The sequence below is a fragment of the Pleuronectes platessa genome, chromosome 2 (assembly GCF_947347685.1).
Source record: "Pleuronectes platessa chromosome 2, fPlePla1.1, whole genome shotgun sequence".
NCBI lineage: Eukaryota > Metazoa > Chordata > Actinopteri > Pleuronectiformes > Pleuronectidae > Pleuronectes > Pleuronectes platessa.
This window is the reverse complement of record NC_070627.1, coordinates 14,169,849-14,188,992: the sequence shown is the minus strand read 5'-3', so window position 1 is coordinate 14,188,992 and position 19,144 is coordinate 14,169,849. Positions and strand designations below refer to the sequence as shown.

The 19,144-nt window shown below is 45.2% G+C and overlaps 1 protein-coding gene across 1 annotated transcript; it reads right to left on the bottom strand.

The window, feature by feature from the left end:
* Positions 1-467: 467 nt before the first annotated feature.
* LOC128451346 (rootletin-like) lies at positions 468-18,831 on the bottom strand. Its single transcript, XM_053435146.1, is given in 38 exon segments — positions 468-1,450; positions 1,910-2,083; positions 3,795-3,926; positions 4,460-4,660; positions 4,787-4,936; positions 5,022-5,246; positions 5,769-5,984; positions 6,326-6,489; positions 6,699-6,819; positions 6,913-7,076; positions 7,570-7,672; positions 7,674-7,994; positions 8,428-8,595; positions 8,750-8,909; positions 9,006-9,244; positions 9,519-9,662; positions 9,786-9,920; positions 10,473-10,652; positions 10,784-10,953; positions 11,133-11,260; positions 11,348-11,541; positions 11,750-11,980; positions 12,648-12,794; positions 12,891-13,035; positions 13,881-14,063; positions 14,157-14,356; positions 14,620-14,832; positions 14,909-14,995; positions 15,083-15,173; positions 15,636-15,863; positions 15,969-16,075; positions 16,179-16,344; positions 16,701-16,792; positions 16,871-16,942; positions 17,029-17,220; positions 18,096-18,238; positions 18,334-18,460; positions 18,775-18,831. Coding segments are annotated over 38 exon segments (6,057 nt in total). The 3' UTR covers positions 468-1,363.
* Between the last annotated feature and the right edge of the window lie 313 nt (positions 18,832-19,144).

Below are 19,144 nucleotides of genomic sequence, written 5' to 3'. Positions count from 1 at the left end.
TTGAATTTACAGAATAAACAATGCAAAAAATATGTGCATTCGTGTTGACTTAATTCAAGATCTATAAATGTGGGTGTATTTGTATTTTATCCGGGTTTTATAATAACATCTTGGAAATAATAGTCGGTAGTAATGGTAGATATATCAGTACAGGAAATATTTTAAGTCATGATATTTTAAGATTTTTTTTTATCTCTTTGAAAACTTTCTCCAAGTCTTGTGGTTCTTTCTTCAGAACAGACAGTTCCTTGAACAAACCTTCCTCCCTCCTGACACTAATGCTAACCTGGTACTGTTGAAAAAAAGTATTAAGCATTTTAATATTTGTGAAACTTGTACTAAAGAATAACTTAACAAGATACTCCACATTCCTCTATCTAAAGCAGATAAGAGGCTGATCTTCCCCCTCTGAAATGACATGAAACCAAAAATTAAGGATTTCTTTTTGTAATATTAAGACTTTATTCTTGAAATCATAGATTCTTTAATATTTAAGCGGCCCAAATACTCTTCATTTCATTCCTACTCAGTATTTCTGAAAGACAAGAATGATGCACACAGTGAGTTTTTCCCCCTAAAGCTTTATGAATACTGTCCCAACAATTTCTCTTATTAATCATCAGTGTCCTACATACGGTCGGTAAAAATAAAAGAATTTACACTTAATAAAACTAGTAATAACTAATAAAAACACAAATACTGTAAGTAAACCCTCCCACTGCCGCACTTCACAGCCTCTGGCCCATTTCTCAGTTATAAAATAGACTATTCATATAATCAGTCAAATCTGTGTCGGTTTCTAAGAAAAAATATGGTGTAGTTCCTTCATTATGGTCAATTGTTTAGTTTCCTGGCACTCGCACACAGTGAAGACCTTTCTTCCCTCTTTCTATGTTCTCCGCTGCTAATATGTGGAGGAATGGAGGCCAAACTGGCAGAGTTTCTGTCCTGCACCACATCCAGATTGTGTCTGGAGGAGAATCCTGCAGTGATTCGGGTTTCTTTTGTCTTGAGTGAGAGCAGGACGTTTTTGGGAAGATGTTGGGCAAGGATCAAATGTAGATGCTTGCCAGTAATCAGCAGGCTGCTGGCATTTTGAGCACAGCTGCTGAATCCCATCACTCCCTCGCCTGTCGTGTGCGGCAGTCCTACAGTTTGAGTTTAGTGTTTTTAATGTAAGGTAACGCCATCGAATTCAGACTAGTCTTCATTTCAAAGTCACACAGTACAACATATATTTTTTAACAGTAGAGTTAGAACATGTGAACACTCTGTGTGTTTCCATGGGTGAATATTGCTTTCAGACTCATGATGGATGTAGATTTTCCCTGGACGGCTGGTGATTCTGGGTTTAAGCTGAATCTCAGTTTAAGGTCGATGGTAAGGACGAAGTGAGAGAAGGTGGCCGCTGTTTAATCTCCTGCTGCAGCTGCTCCTTCAGGGTGGAGACCTGCAGGATAAACAGTGGGCGACAAAATGCAAATTTGACATTTCCAATCTCAGTCATTTAGATTGGATGGGTAAGAAAAGGGCTCCAGAAGGCTGTGAACAAGGTTCTCTCTTAGCTGCAGATAACATGAGTGTGTGTAATTTGTTGCAGCTTGATTCAATTTGAATGGACTGTTGGGACTGTTGAGGTATGCTGTTGAGTGCCATTCTAGTTCAGTATGTTGTCATTATTTACATGATTTGAAACTACTTTACTATGTGTTGTATGTGAGGAATCGTCCATCTTTATACACAGTCTAGTTTATATGTGGACTATCAGCCTTTGACTGCTTCTCTACTTAAAAAAAAAACACAATTAGAAAGGTTTTACTCTGATCATGTAATTGTGATCACATATTGAAGCAGGGAATGAGAAAAGTCCAACTTCAAACCCTTGAGACCCGAGCCTGTGTGTCTGTACCTGCTCCTCCAGGCCTTTGACCCGGTGTCGGTGAGATCGCTCTCTGGTGCCCAGAGTGCGCTCGATGTCCCTGAAGCCCGTCCTCAGTCTCTCTGCCTCCCGCTGGGCCTCTTCACGCTGCCTCCCCAAACTCTCACAGAGACTGTGCGACTGCTCCATCTCAGCCAGCTGAGTCTACTCATCACACACACACACACACATAGAAGGAAAATTGTAGAAAGTTTGGCAGGAAAGTGAAAACTAGAACAGTTTATACAAAAGAAGTTGAAACACTGAGCAGAGTTTGGCTGCTATAGGCGTCTAACTCAGTTCACTTTTTTGGAGTTTCACCAAACTTAAGTCTTTCTGGAGCAATGTAAATGTCACCATAAAAACATTAGATGTAATTTGACAACTGTGCTATGACCTACCTATAGGGAACATTGAGATCATACTTCTGCTGCTCACATTGAGGTAAAGCTGATTCTCACGGTGACTTGATATTGTTTATTTGAATTGAAAAAGGACTTTGGAGAGTTTATTTGTTCAGTATATTGATTCATCAAAACGAAAGAAAAGAGAGCCGTCATAAATCTATTGGGGTTTTTTTCTGCTACAACTTAAAACTGGGCTTTTTATTGGTCTGAACGAGGCCAAACAGAATGTGTGATATGAATGTTGTTTTCAGATTTCAGGTTAAAATCCTCCACCTCTTTCTATTTGTTTTTCCTCACATATTGATGATTTACTTTAGTTCAAATCATCATCTCTTTGTGAGAAATAAAAAAAGATCCAAGTGCACATTTTGAGACAAATACATACTATGAGGTTTTGTGATTTTAATATGCTACTTTTTTATAATCAGATCATATTGACCCTGCAGCACATACTTGAGCGTTTGTGAATTTTTGCTTCACTCGATAAATTCTCCTGCATTCTGAGTAACACTGTGTAAGGAGAGATGTACAGTCAGTCTGAAATAAACAACCTTAACGATTGTCTCTACATTCTTATGAAACCCACTCTAGCTTTATTTATCTGCTTGTTTAGAGCATGTCTTTGGTACTTAAAAGAAGCGTCTTTATAAGTTAGAACCAAAAATGAAGCCTCCCCAGAAACATCTCACTAACTGCTTTGGTAGAACTTATTCGTTTTTGGTGTGAACTCCAGGAAGTGTGTTTCCAGCAGTAAAAAGAATGAGTGATGCAGAAATGAAGAATAACAGAAAAACAAGTCCGGACTGCTAATGTCTGATGTCTAACAGGAAGCACATGTACAAAGTAGTTTTCTTTAAAGTCACTTTGACGTCACTTGACACTTCGAAGTTTCGTGTTTAAATCTACGGAAACTTTATGAGGATTAAATAGCTAAAAAAAATTTGATAAACTTAATATATCTGGTGTGGCTGAGCTGTAATGTTAAACTCATGAAACCCTTCATCATGCAAACTAAGCCCTGGGTTACTAAAGCAAGTCTTTCACAGCGTGAACAGTATGCTGTGTGGCGGCCTTGTTAGAAAAGGAAAAATATATAAATATACCACAAAAACAGTCAGTTTTCTTCAGAGTAAAACATGTTTGGCTTTGTCCTTCAGTAAAAGGTGACGGACTCCAGGATGTGCACGAGCTCACACCTCCAGCTGAGGTGTGAAGCAACAGCTGGACCAGCTGTCACTATGGCCCCGTCCACACCTCATGTTAACATGCGTCCTGAGACATCCCATCACAAGTGGTCAGCGTTCAGTTCATCTGTTCACACCTGGTATCAAGCTACGCCCTGAATGTGTCTCCTGTGACCAATTGTGATCAGATCTCAGCCCCCCCCCGCTCTCAATAACCATGTACATCATCTGACACCACTGAACACCAGTAAGTTAGTGTGGTGAGGATCGGTGTGTGCTCCCCACCTGCAGCATCAGTATCTGTTGCTGTGCTTCCTGCAGCTCCTGCTCAGTCGTGTTCAGAGAGCGATCCAAGCGACTTCTCTCTGCAGACAGTCTCATGCTGCCTTCCTCCGTCTTCAGCTTCTGACGTTCAACCTAATCACAGAACAGAAAAAAAATTGAGATCCTGAGCAAAAAAAAGCGGTGGAACCTGATTTAAATTCTTCTTTCCCACATGATATATAGTAGTATACATTTGTTTTGGGTGGATTATCAATAAAAAATGAGAAAAATATGATAAACACATCATAACATCCGAAAGCATGTCATTAAAATGTGTTTTGTCTAAACAGAAGTGCAAAACTTGAATTAATCGAATAATCAAACAATTGGTTATTTGTTGCAGCTCTATTGTTTATTTTATTGCGAGTTTTAATTTCCCTTCTTCTGTTTTCACTTGTTCCAAGTGCTAAATATATACAGTTTATTATTATTATTATATTATATTTGTAAAAACTGATGATCTCCACCTCACTTATATCTTATTTATGTTTTCAGAGACTATCACATACTCACATAAGCTTTGGAATGTATTTTCAAAGAGGCAAAAATGCGTAACATTCCGACATGTTTCCAGAAAGTTCATGGACTTTGATATCACAAAGGTTTCTTTGTGAAGATCTGCTGACCTTATCCAGGGTGCTCCTCAGGGCGTTCTTGTCCTTCTCCAGCCTCACAGCCTGTCTCTCAGCGTCCTTCTTCTCCGTCTCCAGCATGGCGACCGCTCGCTGCAGCCCACGCAGTCTCTCCTCCACAGCCACCCGCTCTGTCTGAGCTGACTGGGCGCTGCGCTGCGCCTCCACCAGGGCGGCGGAGCGCTGACGCAGAGCCTGACGGAGGGAGGACACACACAATGGCGTCAAGAGGGACAGTAGAAGCAGCAGTTGCACTCTGAATCGTAGGTCATGTGCTGAAGGTTTAATCTGAGCAGATGTTGGTTTTGAGAGAATCTTCACCTCTTGAGCGTTGCTGAGCTCAGCCTCCAGCTCCTCCCGTCTCATCTCACTCTGGTTCAGCTCACTGTGCAGGCTCTGCACGCGCTCAGTGAGGGTGGCCACGTTCCTCCTCGCCTCACCATATGAGGCCCGGACTTCATCCATTCGTTCCTTAGTGGCACAGAGCGATCATCACATAACCGTTCAATTCTCATCCTCATTGTGTCTGGACGTTTTTCCCTAATGTGTCGCTCACCTGTAGAAGTGTTTTGTCCTGTTCGGCCATACTCAGTGTCTTCTGCAGAGCGACCATTCGACTCTGTGTGCTGCTCTGAGCGGCCGCCGCCTCCTGATGGTTCTGGTTCAGAGAGATGTTCTTCTCTCGGACTAAAGATTCAACTTCCTGAGCTTTGAGCAGAGCCTGACTCAGCCTGTCCACCTCTCTCTGTAGCAGAGACACCTGGGCGTCTCCCTCCGCCACCTGCCGTTTGAATCCAATTCAAATTAATGCAATTCCTCTACCAACCGGGGCAGCTTCAGACTACATACTGTGACCCTTGACCACTGGAATCCTGGAATCCAATCAATTCATCTTCGAGTCAAAATGTGAAGTAATTCCCTTAAGGATGACTTGATATCATGTTTAAGAGGCAAAAACTGTGTTTTGTGACTTTAACCTTTGACCTTCAGTCACCAAAATTGTATAACTTCATCTGTGAGTCCAAGTGAACATTTGCAAAAAATTTGAAAGGATTCCCTTGAGGTTTTTAACTGAGTAATCATGATCACAAGGCAAGGCACAAAAGGTCACAGTGACCTTTGACATCTAACATGTAATCAGTCCTTCTTCGAGTTCAACTAAACATTTTGTACAACATTAGCGGAAATTCCCCCAAAGTGTTGTAAAAATATTGTGTTCAAAAGAATAGGATGGATGAAGGACACTAGCACTGACGCATAAACACATCTCCAACTGTTTCCATAAACAGATCACTGGTTGTACCTGTTTGAGTAGAGAGTCATGTCGGTCCTGGGAGGCCTGGCTCTCTGCCTCCCTGTCTCCCAGACTCAGCTTGAGTCTCTGCAGCTCCCCCTCAAGACTGCGCCTCCCCAGCTCCACCCTGGTGGCGCGAGCTTCAGCCGCCTCCAGAGCCTCCCGCAGACGCTTCCTCTCGGCCTCCAGACGCATCTCAACAGCGCGCTGCTTATTCAGCTGATCCTGCAGTGATTGAGGGAGGTCGGAGTATATTTTAAAGACAGATTCCTTTATTTGTATCCACTGTGAGAGCCTCACGCTGACTCTGTGTCCCTGTTTCCCCTCTGGTCCAGAAGGTGAATTATTACGAGAGGTGTTGGCATTAAGACAGACATATGGCGAGCTGACATGAGACACCGCGAGAGGTGTGACACTGTGTGTGAGGCATCTGTTGTTATTACATTCCCTGACACTCTCTGCTTCTGCTGTTGAGTGTTGCCATATGGCGATCATGACATCATCGGCCACTGCTGAGCGTCTCAAAGTTTACATACGTGCTCACAAGAGCACAAACGCGTGTGTACCTGTGTGTGTTTTTTGTCCGTCTCAGACGCCTGCAGCATTCGCTCCAAGTCCTTCACCCGGTCGCTGAGAGCTCTCCTCTCTCTGTCTCCTCTCCTCACTGTCTCCTCCTGCTGCTGGAGTAACATCTGTGTCGTGGTCAAACGCTCATCCAGACCACGCCTCCCTATAGCCACAAACATTAACACACATCATTACAAGTGTCGGCACTAGCCATTAGTTTAGTTTCAAGTTAAGATGTGTCTATCTATCTATCAACTTTAGATAACAATGAATAACTAGCTTCACGTTTGTACGATGGGAGGAAATGTTGACGTCTCATCCATTTTTAATATAGAGTATATAATCTATCTAGATGGATGTGCATGGATGTACCTTCTTGGTATTCTTGTAAAGTGTTTTGTAGCTGAGTCAGACGACTCTGAGCAGAGACTCTTTCCCGCGTGAGCTCCTCCAGCTCCCGCTGCAGGGCCCCCTGCTGGCATCGAGCATCATCCTTCAAAATCAGCCAGAAACAAAGACTTGAATCATACAAACAAAAGAAAAACTGAGTGTGTGTCTGTGTGTGTGTATTGTGCAGCTCTTGTACCCGCTCCCTCTGTGTGTCTCGCAGTTCCTGGAGGAACTCTCTCAGACCACTTCGCAGTGTGTCGGGGTCCAGCTCGGGCTGAAGGAGAGGCAGCGGTGTTTCCCCTCTCTCAGGAGACACAGCCGCTGAGCCTAAAGTGTTGTCAGGGGTGCTCACGTGAAATTCTGTGAAAATTAAACCAGAAGAATTGCAATCAAATGCTGTTCGTTTGTATGCTTGAACATCCACAGGAGGGAAGGAGGGGTCCGGTTAAGTCACCTAACAAGAGAGCTGTGATTTAGTGGAGTCTGTCATGTTTCTAAACAATCTCTTAAAAAAAAGAAGGGATTATGAAGAAACTAAAGAGGTTTCTCTTGAAGACAGGCCTGCAATACTTAGATTTTTCTATTTTATATTATAGGTCAATTATATGTTCTGTTGCAAAATCCCATTGTTGTTTTGAAATGTTGAGATTTTTTAATCTTGTTTGTTTGTGTTAAATAATTTGTAGGCTTAGTTTGGAGAGGAATCCTTAAACCCATCATGCCTTGCTACACTATCCAGTTTCTTTGTATTCAAATTGAATTTGCCCTTTATTTACTGCATATTGCAGATGTTAATAAAGTATTCGATAATCTAAGGTATCACAGGGTGGGATAAAAAAAAAATCATTCTTACCTTTAGGAGGTGAGAGTGAGGAGCGCAGGGGTGAGATGCTGTGGTGGCGTGATATGTTGCAGGGTGACATGGAGCTCCCCCCCGGGCTCCGCCCCCGCCCCCCCTCTGCCACCTGCTCCGATGCCCAGCGTTCGCGTCAGTGCCGACTGGAGGCTGTGGAGACGAAACTCCAGGTCCCTCCTCCCAGCCTCGGCCCTGGTCAGCTCGGCCTCTGTGGCGGCCAGGCGGCCCTGGGCCTCGCTCAGCTGCAGGCTGGACTGAGCAGTAGAGTCTTGGGCCGTCTGAGCGCGCAGCGACAGGTTCTTAGATTCATCCTGGAGCTTCTTCTCACAGCCACGTGCCTCCTGCAGCTGAGCGCTCAGCTCCCTCTCGCAGAATCGCCAGCCAGACTCAGACTCCACCAGGCGCTTTTGAATCAGGGAAAGCTACAGCGACAAATAACAAGAGCTAGAATTACCACACTGCGGTTGTAGACCTCCACCTACCAGTGCAGCTTCAGTCTATAGTCCACAGGGACCTTAGGCCAACTAAATCTATTCAGTCAATCTGTGAGTCTCCAATTCAAAAAGATTCTCTCTCGGTGCTCTTAAGATAAGATGTTTATAAGACCACAAACATGTCTTGTAAAGTCACAGTGAGCTTGACCCTTCATCTTCTACCCCCAAAATCTATTCAATTCATCCTTGAGTCCAACTAAACGTTTCTTTATCAACATTGTGGAAATTCCCTCAAGGCGAACTTGAGACGTCCGTACCAACGTACGATCGGGTGAACAACAGGTGTCTTTTGACAGTGAAGACAGTTATTAATGACTGTAAATATTTTAATTCTTTCCCCCCTCCCCCTCCTCACCCTCACCTCTTTTTTTAGAGATTCTCTTGCTGCTTCAGCTTCAATCAACTTCTGTTTGAGGAGGAAAACATCTTTCACTCTCTCCTCATCTCGTTGCTCCTCCACTGACAGACGAGTCTGCAGCTCGGCCACCTCCATCCCTTTCTGCTCCTTCTCCATGTCCAGGACCTTCAGCTGCAGCCGAGAAAAGCAAAAATCACAGCGACGTCACTCTACCCAGAAAACAACTGAAAACGTCACAGTGATTTAACTTTAACTGACTGAATGATTAAACTGATTACAAAATGACCACATAGTCTCGAGCGTGTAATGTGGCGGCGTGGCAGACCTGTCTGCGGAGCTCCTGGAGTTCTCTCCGAGCCTCGAGTCGTGACCTCTCAACTTCCCTCAGGCAGCTGCGTAGCTCGGCCACCTCCTTCTGAGCGGATGAGAAGTTCTCCTCCAGCACAGCGAGCCTCTGCTCCTTCTCCTCACACTGTCGCTTCACACTGACAAACACACAAACACACACTTACTTAAACACACTGACGCTAACATACCTGTATTTTTGTCCAACGGCCTTTCCCATTCTTTCAACTGTTTACCTGATTCTCTCGGTTTCCGCACCTCGCAGACTTTCTCTCAGCTGGGTGTTTGATTGGCTGAGAGTGTCCCGCTCCTTGCTGACATCACTGAGGTTGCGTCGCAGCTCCATACTCTCTCTCCTGTGGCTTTCTGCTGCGTCCTGAGTTTGGTTGAGATGGCGCTCGGTGTCCATCACGTCCCTCCTCAGCTGGTCTCTACTCTCCTCGGTCGCTGTGAAAGAAGCTCTGCACTGGTCCAACTGGAGGGATTAAGTATCAGATAAAAAAAATCTTTTAGTTATCGATATGATAAATACAGTCAGTACATCCACCACAGAGGTTTCACATGGTTTATATCTCAAAATATTTTCTTGTAAATATCATCAAAAGCGAAGGATGAAGTGATCAGTTTTAAAAAATATATGTTTACAAGGTTTATTAAGTATTGAGATTGGCTATTATGAGAAGGCATTTTTCTCATGATGCATATATCATGAATAACTGTTCTTTTCTGTCCAGTGCAGGCTCATCTACCTCTTTGAGAGCAACATCAGCACGTGACTGAAGGTCGATACAAGTCTCTCGTACACTCTGGAGCTGACGTTGGTGATCACAGGCTGCGTCTTCCAGCTGAGAGCGAAGCTGCAGCAGCTCAGTGGTCAGAGCGCCGACTCTGACCTGCAGAACACAGAACAAAAAAATTCTTAAAACACAGAGTTTACTCAGTCAATCTGTCTTATGTGTTTGTCTTATTCAACGTTAACAGAAGATAAATACGGAGACAGGAAGAAGCGCCATCACCTGCTCCTGCTCTTTGTAATGCATCGCCTCTCTGGACATCTTCTCAGCCTCCAGGGATGCAGCTGACAGCTCCACCTGCAGACTGCTCACCCTGTCAGACAAAACACTCTTCTCTGCCTCCTTCAGAGAAAGAGCCTGGGGAGAGAGAAGAAGTCTGGTTCACAAAGAGATGGAACTCATAGCAGAAGTTCCCGGGGTGATCCTCACTGTTTCTACACCGCATTAAATAACAAGACAAGTCCAGATGGAATGTTTAAAACCTTTATCAAACTCATCCATTGTTTTCATCTACAAACACACTGACATTGTTGATCATGAGATTAGGATTCCACTTGATTACCTAATTCAAGGAGGTTCTGTTTTCAGTTTGTTTATTTGTTCCTTTTTCAGCAGGATTAAACAACTATACAGATTCCCATGACTCTTGGTCAAGAAAGAAACCATTGAATTTCGGCATAAATAAAGGTCAAAGGAGGATCCAGGATTTTTATTATCACTTTCTTTAATACTGCGAGACAGAGTGTTTTTCCACATTGTCACCAATGTCCCAGGGAATAAGTCATGGATCCTGATGAAAAAATAAGGGATATGTAGGGGAGTGATATCTATGAGTGTGTGCAATTTGGTGCCTATCCAAATAGGAATCTAGCTCTACTGGAGTCCCTCAGGGCTGGAGTCGGATCAGACCTGTTGTTTCTCAGTCTCGGCCTGCAGCAGACTCTGGTCTCTGTCATGCTGGAGACTCCTCAGTTCCTCCTGCAGCTCCTCTCGTTCCCTCTGCGCTCGGTGGAGATGTTCCTCCGTCTCCTGCCGGAGCTTCCTCAGCGCGACCTCGTGCTCCACCAGCAGGCATTGCCGCAAGATTTCCTGTGAAGCAGAGCGGCCAAGAGAAGAGATCGAGCACGGATTAAAGAGTCGTCAGCATAGAACAGCCTGATTCCAGATGCAGAATGGATTCACGAATGGCTCTTAAAGAACCACACTGAGCCACTTCTGACCTTTTCTGAGACCAGCCTCTCCACCTCCCCCTGGTGTTCAGAGATGGCCTTGCGTAACGCCTGCTGGGCCTCCAGCTGTGCAGCATTTAGAGACTGAGTCAGAGCCTGTTTCTCCCGCTCCGTCTGTGTCAACATATTCTCCCCCTCTGAGCGGAGATGCCACAGTTCAGCTGGAAATCACATCCAAGAAAAACCAAACAGAGGGAAACACAATTCAACCACAGTGTATCACATCACTCACCAACTGGCTTTCTCATTATATAAATATCTTCAGTTTTCTCTCCTCTGTTTTATTCATACAATCCTCATCTCTCTTTGGGTTTTACGTGCTGTCTCCCCCGTCACTCACCAGCGGCAGTTTCAGAGCGGACTCGCAGGGTTTGGTTCTCTGTCTCCAGCTGCTCTCTGCGAGACTCCACCTGGACAAGCTGCTGCTGCACCTCGAACAGACTCGTCTCCAGGGACTCACGTTCCGACCTGCAGGGTTGCGCAAACACAAAGCTCTACACAAAGCCACCCACACGTGTGACAGCGGATGTGTTGAGGACAAACAACGACACACACCTGTAAGCAGCCAGCTCCTCCGACAGCACCGTGTTTTCTCTCTCAGACGCCGTCAGCTGAACCACGAGAGACGCTTTGTCTCGGGCCAGCTCTGCCCGACCGCGCCCGACCTCCTCCAACGCCACCTCGCTCCTCTGGCCCTCTCCTCTGGAGAGACTTAACTCTGACCCCAGAGAGGTCACCTCGCCACAGAGCTGATAACAAAGTGAGTGGAACAAATCACAAAACAGACAAATTCGGCTGCATTAAAAGTATCTATAAAAGAAGTCAAATCATCTATGTGACCAAATCGTGACTTAAATAGGCTCATAACTTGCAGTTGCATTACTGACAGCTTTTGCTGAAATGTTTTCAGGACACCTTTAACCTTTAAATGATGGTGTTATATATTCTGTTATGTACCTGGGTGACTTTCTCCTGCAGCTTAAGTCTCTCAGCCCTGAGACTCTGTAGCTCTGCCTCCATTCCAACCCGGCTCAGCTCAGTGTCCTGCAGCGAGTGCTGCAGAGTGATGCGTGTGGAGTCCAGCTCCAGCCGGTCCTGCTCCAATCGCACCAGCTCGTCCCTGATGGTCAACTTGTCCTGCTCCGCCTGCCGTTTCTGAGCCTGCAGGAGGGTCCTCTCCTCGTCCATCTTTGAGACAGAGGCGAGAGTGAGATGTTTACATTAGAGGTCCTGAAAGCTTTTTACTATGAGCAATGAGATCCTGTATTAACAAACAATTTTCTGATCTTTTTTGAATATTTCCCAATTATCACAATATTTCTATGTTTCAGGTTTTTTTAGCTAGTGCTCTTTTTCTTTTTTCTTTTTTTTCTATATTCTTGTCTGGAATTGTGTCTTTACTAATGTTCAAACTTTTAATATCCCCTTTGCCGCTTTAACATGGAAAATGTCCCCATAGTGGGACTAATAAAGGATCATCTTGTCGTGTATTGTCTTTCCTTAATTTGTCTTGTATGTGGTCTGAAAAGGGAAGGACTCAGGAAAAAGGAAATTTTCATGTAAGATATTAGAATTTGGAGTCTTGAGTCTTATGACAAGAATATCAAATCTCATTCGGTCCTGATGAGGCAGCTGAGTTCTGAATGTTTAACTGTTTTTCTGTTGGAAACATTTAATGTAAAGGTTTAAGACTGGATGATTTAATAAGGATTTGACTCTGTGACCCTGATCTAGGGGATGGCTGCATCTGAGGATTTTTGTAACTTTCCAACAATGATGTCTAATTCTTAGAGTGTAAAAAAAAGTCAGCTGATACACACACACATTCATTTCCAGGTCCCTGAAGTTCCCTCACCTGTAATATGCAAGTGTTCAGTTCAGTTTTTTCCTGGACCAGACTCTCATTCATGTGGCCCATTTTGGCCAGAGAGTCTCTGAGAGCTGCGGCCTCAGACTGCAGCTTGTTCAGGAGCAGAGAGAGCTCTGCATTACAGCTCTCAGTCTGGAGGGACAGGGACGTCACAGAGGTCAAAACAACACAAAATACAAACACACTAAATCAAACCAGAAAACACTCAATGATTCAACTGTTTCTCACTTTGGCGAGTGCCTCAGAAAGTTGGGCTTTCTCTCTCTCCAGCAGCTGCCTCTCAACCTCCCCCTGCTGGTGAGTTTCCTTCACTGCAGACAACTCTGCACGCTGAGCGGATGCTCGAATCTCGCTCTGATCCCACAGCTTCTGTCTGTATCAAACCAATGCAAATAGAGAACTATAACAAAACTTCAATGCCTGAGCCAAGGAGGCTGTGTTTTCATCTGGGTTTTGTTTGTTCAATTATATTTCACTTTTTGTATCATTGCGGTATAAAGCTTTTTTCAAAAATGTCATTGATTTCTCAGAGAATAACTCGTTGATTTTAAAAAACGTAACTTAAAGTGATAGATATTTATGAGTGAGTCTGAAATTTAAATAAAAATCTGGATCTAGTTAATTTAAAATTGGTTTCACAAAGGGACTGCGGAATCCACGCTCCAGAGTGCTATTCTAGTTTGAAGGCTACTATTGCAAGAATTAGACAGAAGATTAGAAATACAAATGAGACCATATATGTAATTGAGTAATCTGTCTGGCAGCTTGTTTTTATTTTGTTGTTTGTTTTTGGTGTGTTTTTTTACCCTATGTTTTGTTTTTGTTTGTGAATTTCTATTATGTCTTGTCAACACTTTGTTATGTCTCTGAAAATTGTAAATAAAGTATTAAAAAACTCAGTATTTTATTCAGGTATTTTCTTAGGAAATAACTTTGTCCAAAAAGTCCAACCACTTTTGTCGGGCGTCTGTCAGAGGAGCAGTCGTGGTGCTTTAGAATACAGGATATATATCCGATCTTTTCAAAAGTGGATGTTGGTTAATGAGGTTCGAGTATCGACAGACGGAGACTTCCTGCTTCGTAAGCTGATACACAACGTCTTGATGTCTCCCTGTGACTACGTGTGTGTTTAGTGTTTGTGTGTTGGCTGCACCAGACTAGACTGTGGATTAGTGTCTACATCGCATTCACTCAATCACTGTATATTACCCTACTTACATCCTCTGAGTCTCTGCCTTCACACGGTCTCTCTCCTGAATGGCGGCCTCCTTCTCCTCCCTCTCGTGATCACGCTCTCGCTGCGTGGACGCCCCCGTCAGCTGCAGCTTCTCGCACTCCATCTGCAGCATCTGGTTGCTGCTCTGTGCCGCCTGGACGCTTTTCTCCAAGTTAACCTTATCACTGCGAGATGCATGTTGGAGAACACATTGTAGAGTAAGTGTAACTCAAGGATCAGGAGAAAACTTGTTAAATGTGATGAGACTGAGTTTGAACCTGGCCAGCGTGTCTCTCTCCTGCTTCAGACGCTCCTTTTCTCTCTGTGTGGTCTCCCGCTCTCTCTGAGCAGCATCCTTCTCTCTCTGCAGAGTTTTGTTTCTCTGTTCTGTGTCTCTTTTAGTCCCATCTGCCTCTGAAAGCTGCTTTCTTAACTGTTGTATGGAGGACTGGGCTGAGACGAGACGCCCTCGGACATCCTGCAAACATGCATATGTGTGGTCTTGTTAAGGCTGTGCTCTGCGTCTTCAAATTTAAACACTGGCATACAATGAATAAAGTATCTTTGTAATTTCTCTGAGTAATAAGGAAATAAGCACTGTGTGTATGTGTGTGTGTGTGTGCGTGTGTATGTGTGTGTGTGTTCGTGTGTGTGTGTGTGTGTGTGTGTGTGTGTGTGTGTGTGTGTGTGTGTGTGAGTGGTCCTAAATCAGACAGAGGAGTGTAGAAATGTACTTGTCACCTGCAGCTGGAGCAACTTGTTTGTGAGTGCAGAGCGCAGAGCAGACAGCGCTGCCTCTGTGGGAGCAGCCAGCAGGGAAAGACGAGAGGGGGAGGACGACCTCCTGGAGGAGGAGGAGCGGTGAGAGGACGAGCCGCGCATCAAGACCAGCAGAGGAGCCATAGAGTTGTCCTGGTCCGCTTCAGATGATGACTCTCCGTCTGACAAAACCGTCTTGAAAAGACAACTCAAATGAGGATTTGGCATCGTGATGGTGTGAGTGTGTGTGCAGGTGTGTGCAGCTTGTTACCTGTGCAATGTCTTGCAGTGTCTCCAACAACATTTCAGTGTGAGCTCTCATCATCTGCATGTCAGTCTCATCATGACCACTCTGCTCCTGCAGGAAAGTTCAGGAAAAATGGTGACCTGAAGGAGAAGGTTTAATGCAAGTGACCACTACAATCAATTGTGATCGCCCCCTCACCTCCAGCCTCCTCGTCAGCTTGACCACGTCTCTCTCTCTCTCCTCCATTTGGCCCTTTAGTCTCTCCGCCTCTCGCACACAATCCGACAACCTGATCGACAAACATGAAACAAAACATTCGGTGGGAAATCAGCCGATGTACATATAAAAGAAGCCAATGATCCCTAAGACGCTGTTATCAAATCCTTACGACAAAGAAATGTAATTGAGTCTTGATATTTAACAGTTTGACAAACTTTATACGAAATCAGTATAAAGAAAAAGAAAAGGCAAATACAACAAAACAAAAATATGATATTTTAAGTAAAACTTAAACATGTCCTTTTCCTGATATCTATGAGTATGTGCAATTTAATATATATGTATAACTCTTTTCATGTACCCAGGCTTCATCTTCTCTAAAGAACCAGATCATTTCTAACACACAAATTCATCTTTTGCACTGATGATGTAACTGAGCCGGTTTCACTCTTGAACAGTAAATTACCTGACATTGTTTATGGAGACAATGGATGGGACTTTTCCGTGGAAACTTAATAACAATGGTACTGACTTGGTATTGAGCTCACTCCTCTCTGTGTCTGTCCTGGTCTGAACATTCATCATCTCCGTCAGTCGCTCTCTCAGCTGCTGCTCCAGCTGAACCCTGAGAGCCTTCTCTCCCTCCAGAGCCAGAGCTGCCCCTCCCTCTCGGCAGTGCAGCGAGGCGGACACACCTGCACAGGACACCTGAGCAGAGTGGGAGACCCGGGCCAGCTCGTTTCGCATTTCCGACAAGTCCCTGAGATTAAAGGGAGAAGGAAGGGGAGGGAGGAAAACTTGAAATGTGAATGTGCTCAGCTCCCAAAATACAAACAACATGGACGTGCACATTGCTTATCTTAACCTCTCAGTGGCGCTCTTCATTTCACAGACGTGCCTCCTGAACCCAACCACCTGACGCCACACCATCAGCAAACGACTGTGCTCACTGGTGAAATAACTGTGGAAAGACTGAGAGGAAGAGAGGAGGGAAAACACAAATCAACCATCCAGACTTCACGTTCTCCTTGATGCTCGTTTAAATGTTTCACAGTTTACGGCATCCTTCTCCCACCTCTTCTTCTCTCCTCCAGTCGGACTCCTTTTGTTCCAGCTCCTCTCTGGCTTTCGTCCAATCAGCAGTGAGCCTGCGGATGTCCTGGCTGAGAGCCTCATTGGCCAAACCCGCCTGCTCCAACTGCTCCCTCAGCATCGCATTCACTGCAGACAAACTGCTGCTCCTGACAACAAAACGAAACACAAAGGAAGCACTGAGTGCGCAGTTTACAGCTTCAGAGAGTCGGAGAAAACAACAGGATGTTTTGACGTTTCTCTCAAATCGAAGACCCATGTAAAGAAAGACAGATATGAAGGAATATCAGAGTTCCAGAATTACTTTTAAAGTATATTCAAATGTATGTATGAATTTGGGAACATGGTTTATAGTTTTATTAAAGCCTGCACATCTTCGGATCGGAGGCGGATCCAGGGGTGGGGCCACTGAAACCTGATTGGACCCTGAAGTGCGCCTGTCCTGTCAGCAGTCACTTACTTACAATAAAACATTTCTAAGCTTTTTGGGGGGGTTAGTTGTCACCTCTGTTGTTCTTCCTCCAGACAGATTAGAGCATCTTCCAGGTTGCTGCCTGATTCTTCCTGATGGCGACCGTTTGACGTGTCATTGGGACTCTACATGAGAAAACATGTGAGGGGTCAATGGTCGTGTGGATAAAAGTTGGTTTCCTCAAGGATAGAAAGTAAACTCACATTGTGGAGCTCTGAGGACTTGTCCTGCAGCGTCTGCTCCAGATCTCCACATCTCTTTTTGTACTGAAGTACCTGCAGACACAGCACAGAAATCTGTATCCTAACTCACGCATCACTGACCACGTCACAGTTAAAGGGCAAGTGTGAAACAATCCTACCTTGGCCTGTAACTTCTGCACCAGCTGCGCCTGCCTCTGCTGACCCTCCTGGTACGCGGTGAGTTTCCGCTTGTAGGAAGCTTGCTCCTCGTCCAGCCGTCTGCGTAGATCCACGTTCTGCTGAGCCAGGCTGCGGCAGTCGGGGGAACTGTGGTCGCCCTCTCCCGTGTCGAAGCGTAGCGCCTGTTCCAGCTGAGGGTTTAAGCGAAGGTGAGAGGCAGAGGGTGATGTTTGATGAAGTGACACCTGGACAATATTTGAGGAAAGATGTGATGTTCATGTGGCCAAAAACATGATTTGACCTTTGACCTTTGATCACCCAAATCTAATCATTTAATCTGTGAGTTTCACACCACACCTGGTTCCAGTCACTCACTGTTATTCACTCTTATTGAAATGAATGAGGTAAGGCTGGAGATAAGACCTCACCATGTTGCAGAGAACACGTACAAGCTACTGGATTTAGAGCTTCTCAAACATTGCTCCGAAGACCCCTCCTCAACTCCACAGACTGAAAATCTGTTTAGCATTGATATATAAGAACCAATAGAGTTTGGTGAAGGAGCCATTTTATCTGACAGTGAACCTACTTTAATCAGAGCTGCCTTCTGGTTTTTGGGACGTGAGTTTTCTTTATTAATGTGTAACCCAAAAAGCCACATTGAACCCCCCCCCCCCCCCCCCCCCCCCACCACTCAAGCCCCTGTTTACAGTTGCCCAGGGTAACAGACACCATGGCAACATTCCACTTCAGCTCATTCCAGCCCCCATCACCTGGGAGACCGGCAGACCTCACACAAAGAAACCCCAACAGTTGGAAAAAAGGAAGATATCACAGCCCCTTTAGGTTGACGGTATTTAACATGAAGGATTTTCAAATGTTTGAGGTCTAACCATTTATACAAAGAGTGCAGATGATGTCAGGGGTCAGATCACGGTTGAAAATCAGGATACTTGATAAGGACATTGTTCACCATCATATCTAATGTCTCTCCGAGCTTTGTTTTTATCCAGCTTACTGCAGCTCACGTCTCTACTGTTGCCGTTGTCCTGGTGTGTTGCCTTACCCTCTCACTTATTGCACCGTACTTGATAGCGAGCTCATCTCGGTCTGCCCTGCTGTGTGCCAGCAGATCCTCCAGCCTCCCCAGCTCTCCCTGCAGCACTCGGTTCTCCTCCTGGAGGGACATGACCGAGGACATGGCCCCCGCTGTGGAGAGGACACAGAGAAAGAGACCCTGTTTAGGCAAAGAGAGGGGTCTCATCTTTAATTTGATAACACATAAGCAGACTGTGGCCACTCACAGCTATCACTGAGGTTCTGTGTGACGATCTGTCGTACTCGTGCTGGCAGACATGTAGCGGGAGCATCAGGCGAAGGGCCCCGGACCGTCAGACGCTTCTCCTCAGACAGAACACTCTCCTCCAGCCTCTGTGAACAGAAAACACACATGAATCCTTGAGACCAAACAGGACGAGACACAATAATGACATACATACTTTTAATAATGAAAGTATGAATGTATAGCTTGAGACACAGGCAATGACAAGAATGAAGTGAAAGATTCTGTTGATTGTGATGAAGTGCCACAAGACCAGGGGGTGCCACACTGCTCCAAAAGTGCTGCGTAGTGGACACAACACCGTCCTCCAACACGCACGCAGATGGATGTGTCACATTGAACACCAGGCAGCTCGTACAGTAAATATGCGATAGGAGCCAGAGGAAGAGCCGCTGCGCCTCACCTGGATCACGCTCTCAAGCTTGTTGGAGTCCGCCTCTGAGTTTTCCGCTGCGCTCATCGCGGTGCCAGCAGATATTCCAGATCCCTCGGGGGAATCGGATTAACTCAGTCCAACGATCGTCTTTTACTTCCCGGACGAGCGAATCAAATCAGAGGGGAAACAACTTTGCAACCGCGGTTGTTTTGTTGCCGTTGGAGTCGCAGAGGAGCGGAGCGTGTGCGCGTCCTGCCACCGGCTCGACCAGGCACAGATTGAGGACAGCAGTCAGCAGGATTAGTGGCTTTAAAGATGCACAGCTCCTCCACCGCCTCCACACTCTCACTGCACGACGCAGCAACACGCACCACACACAGTGGCGAGCCTAGAGGCT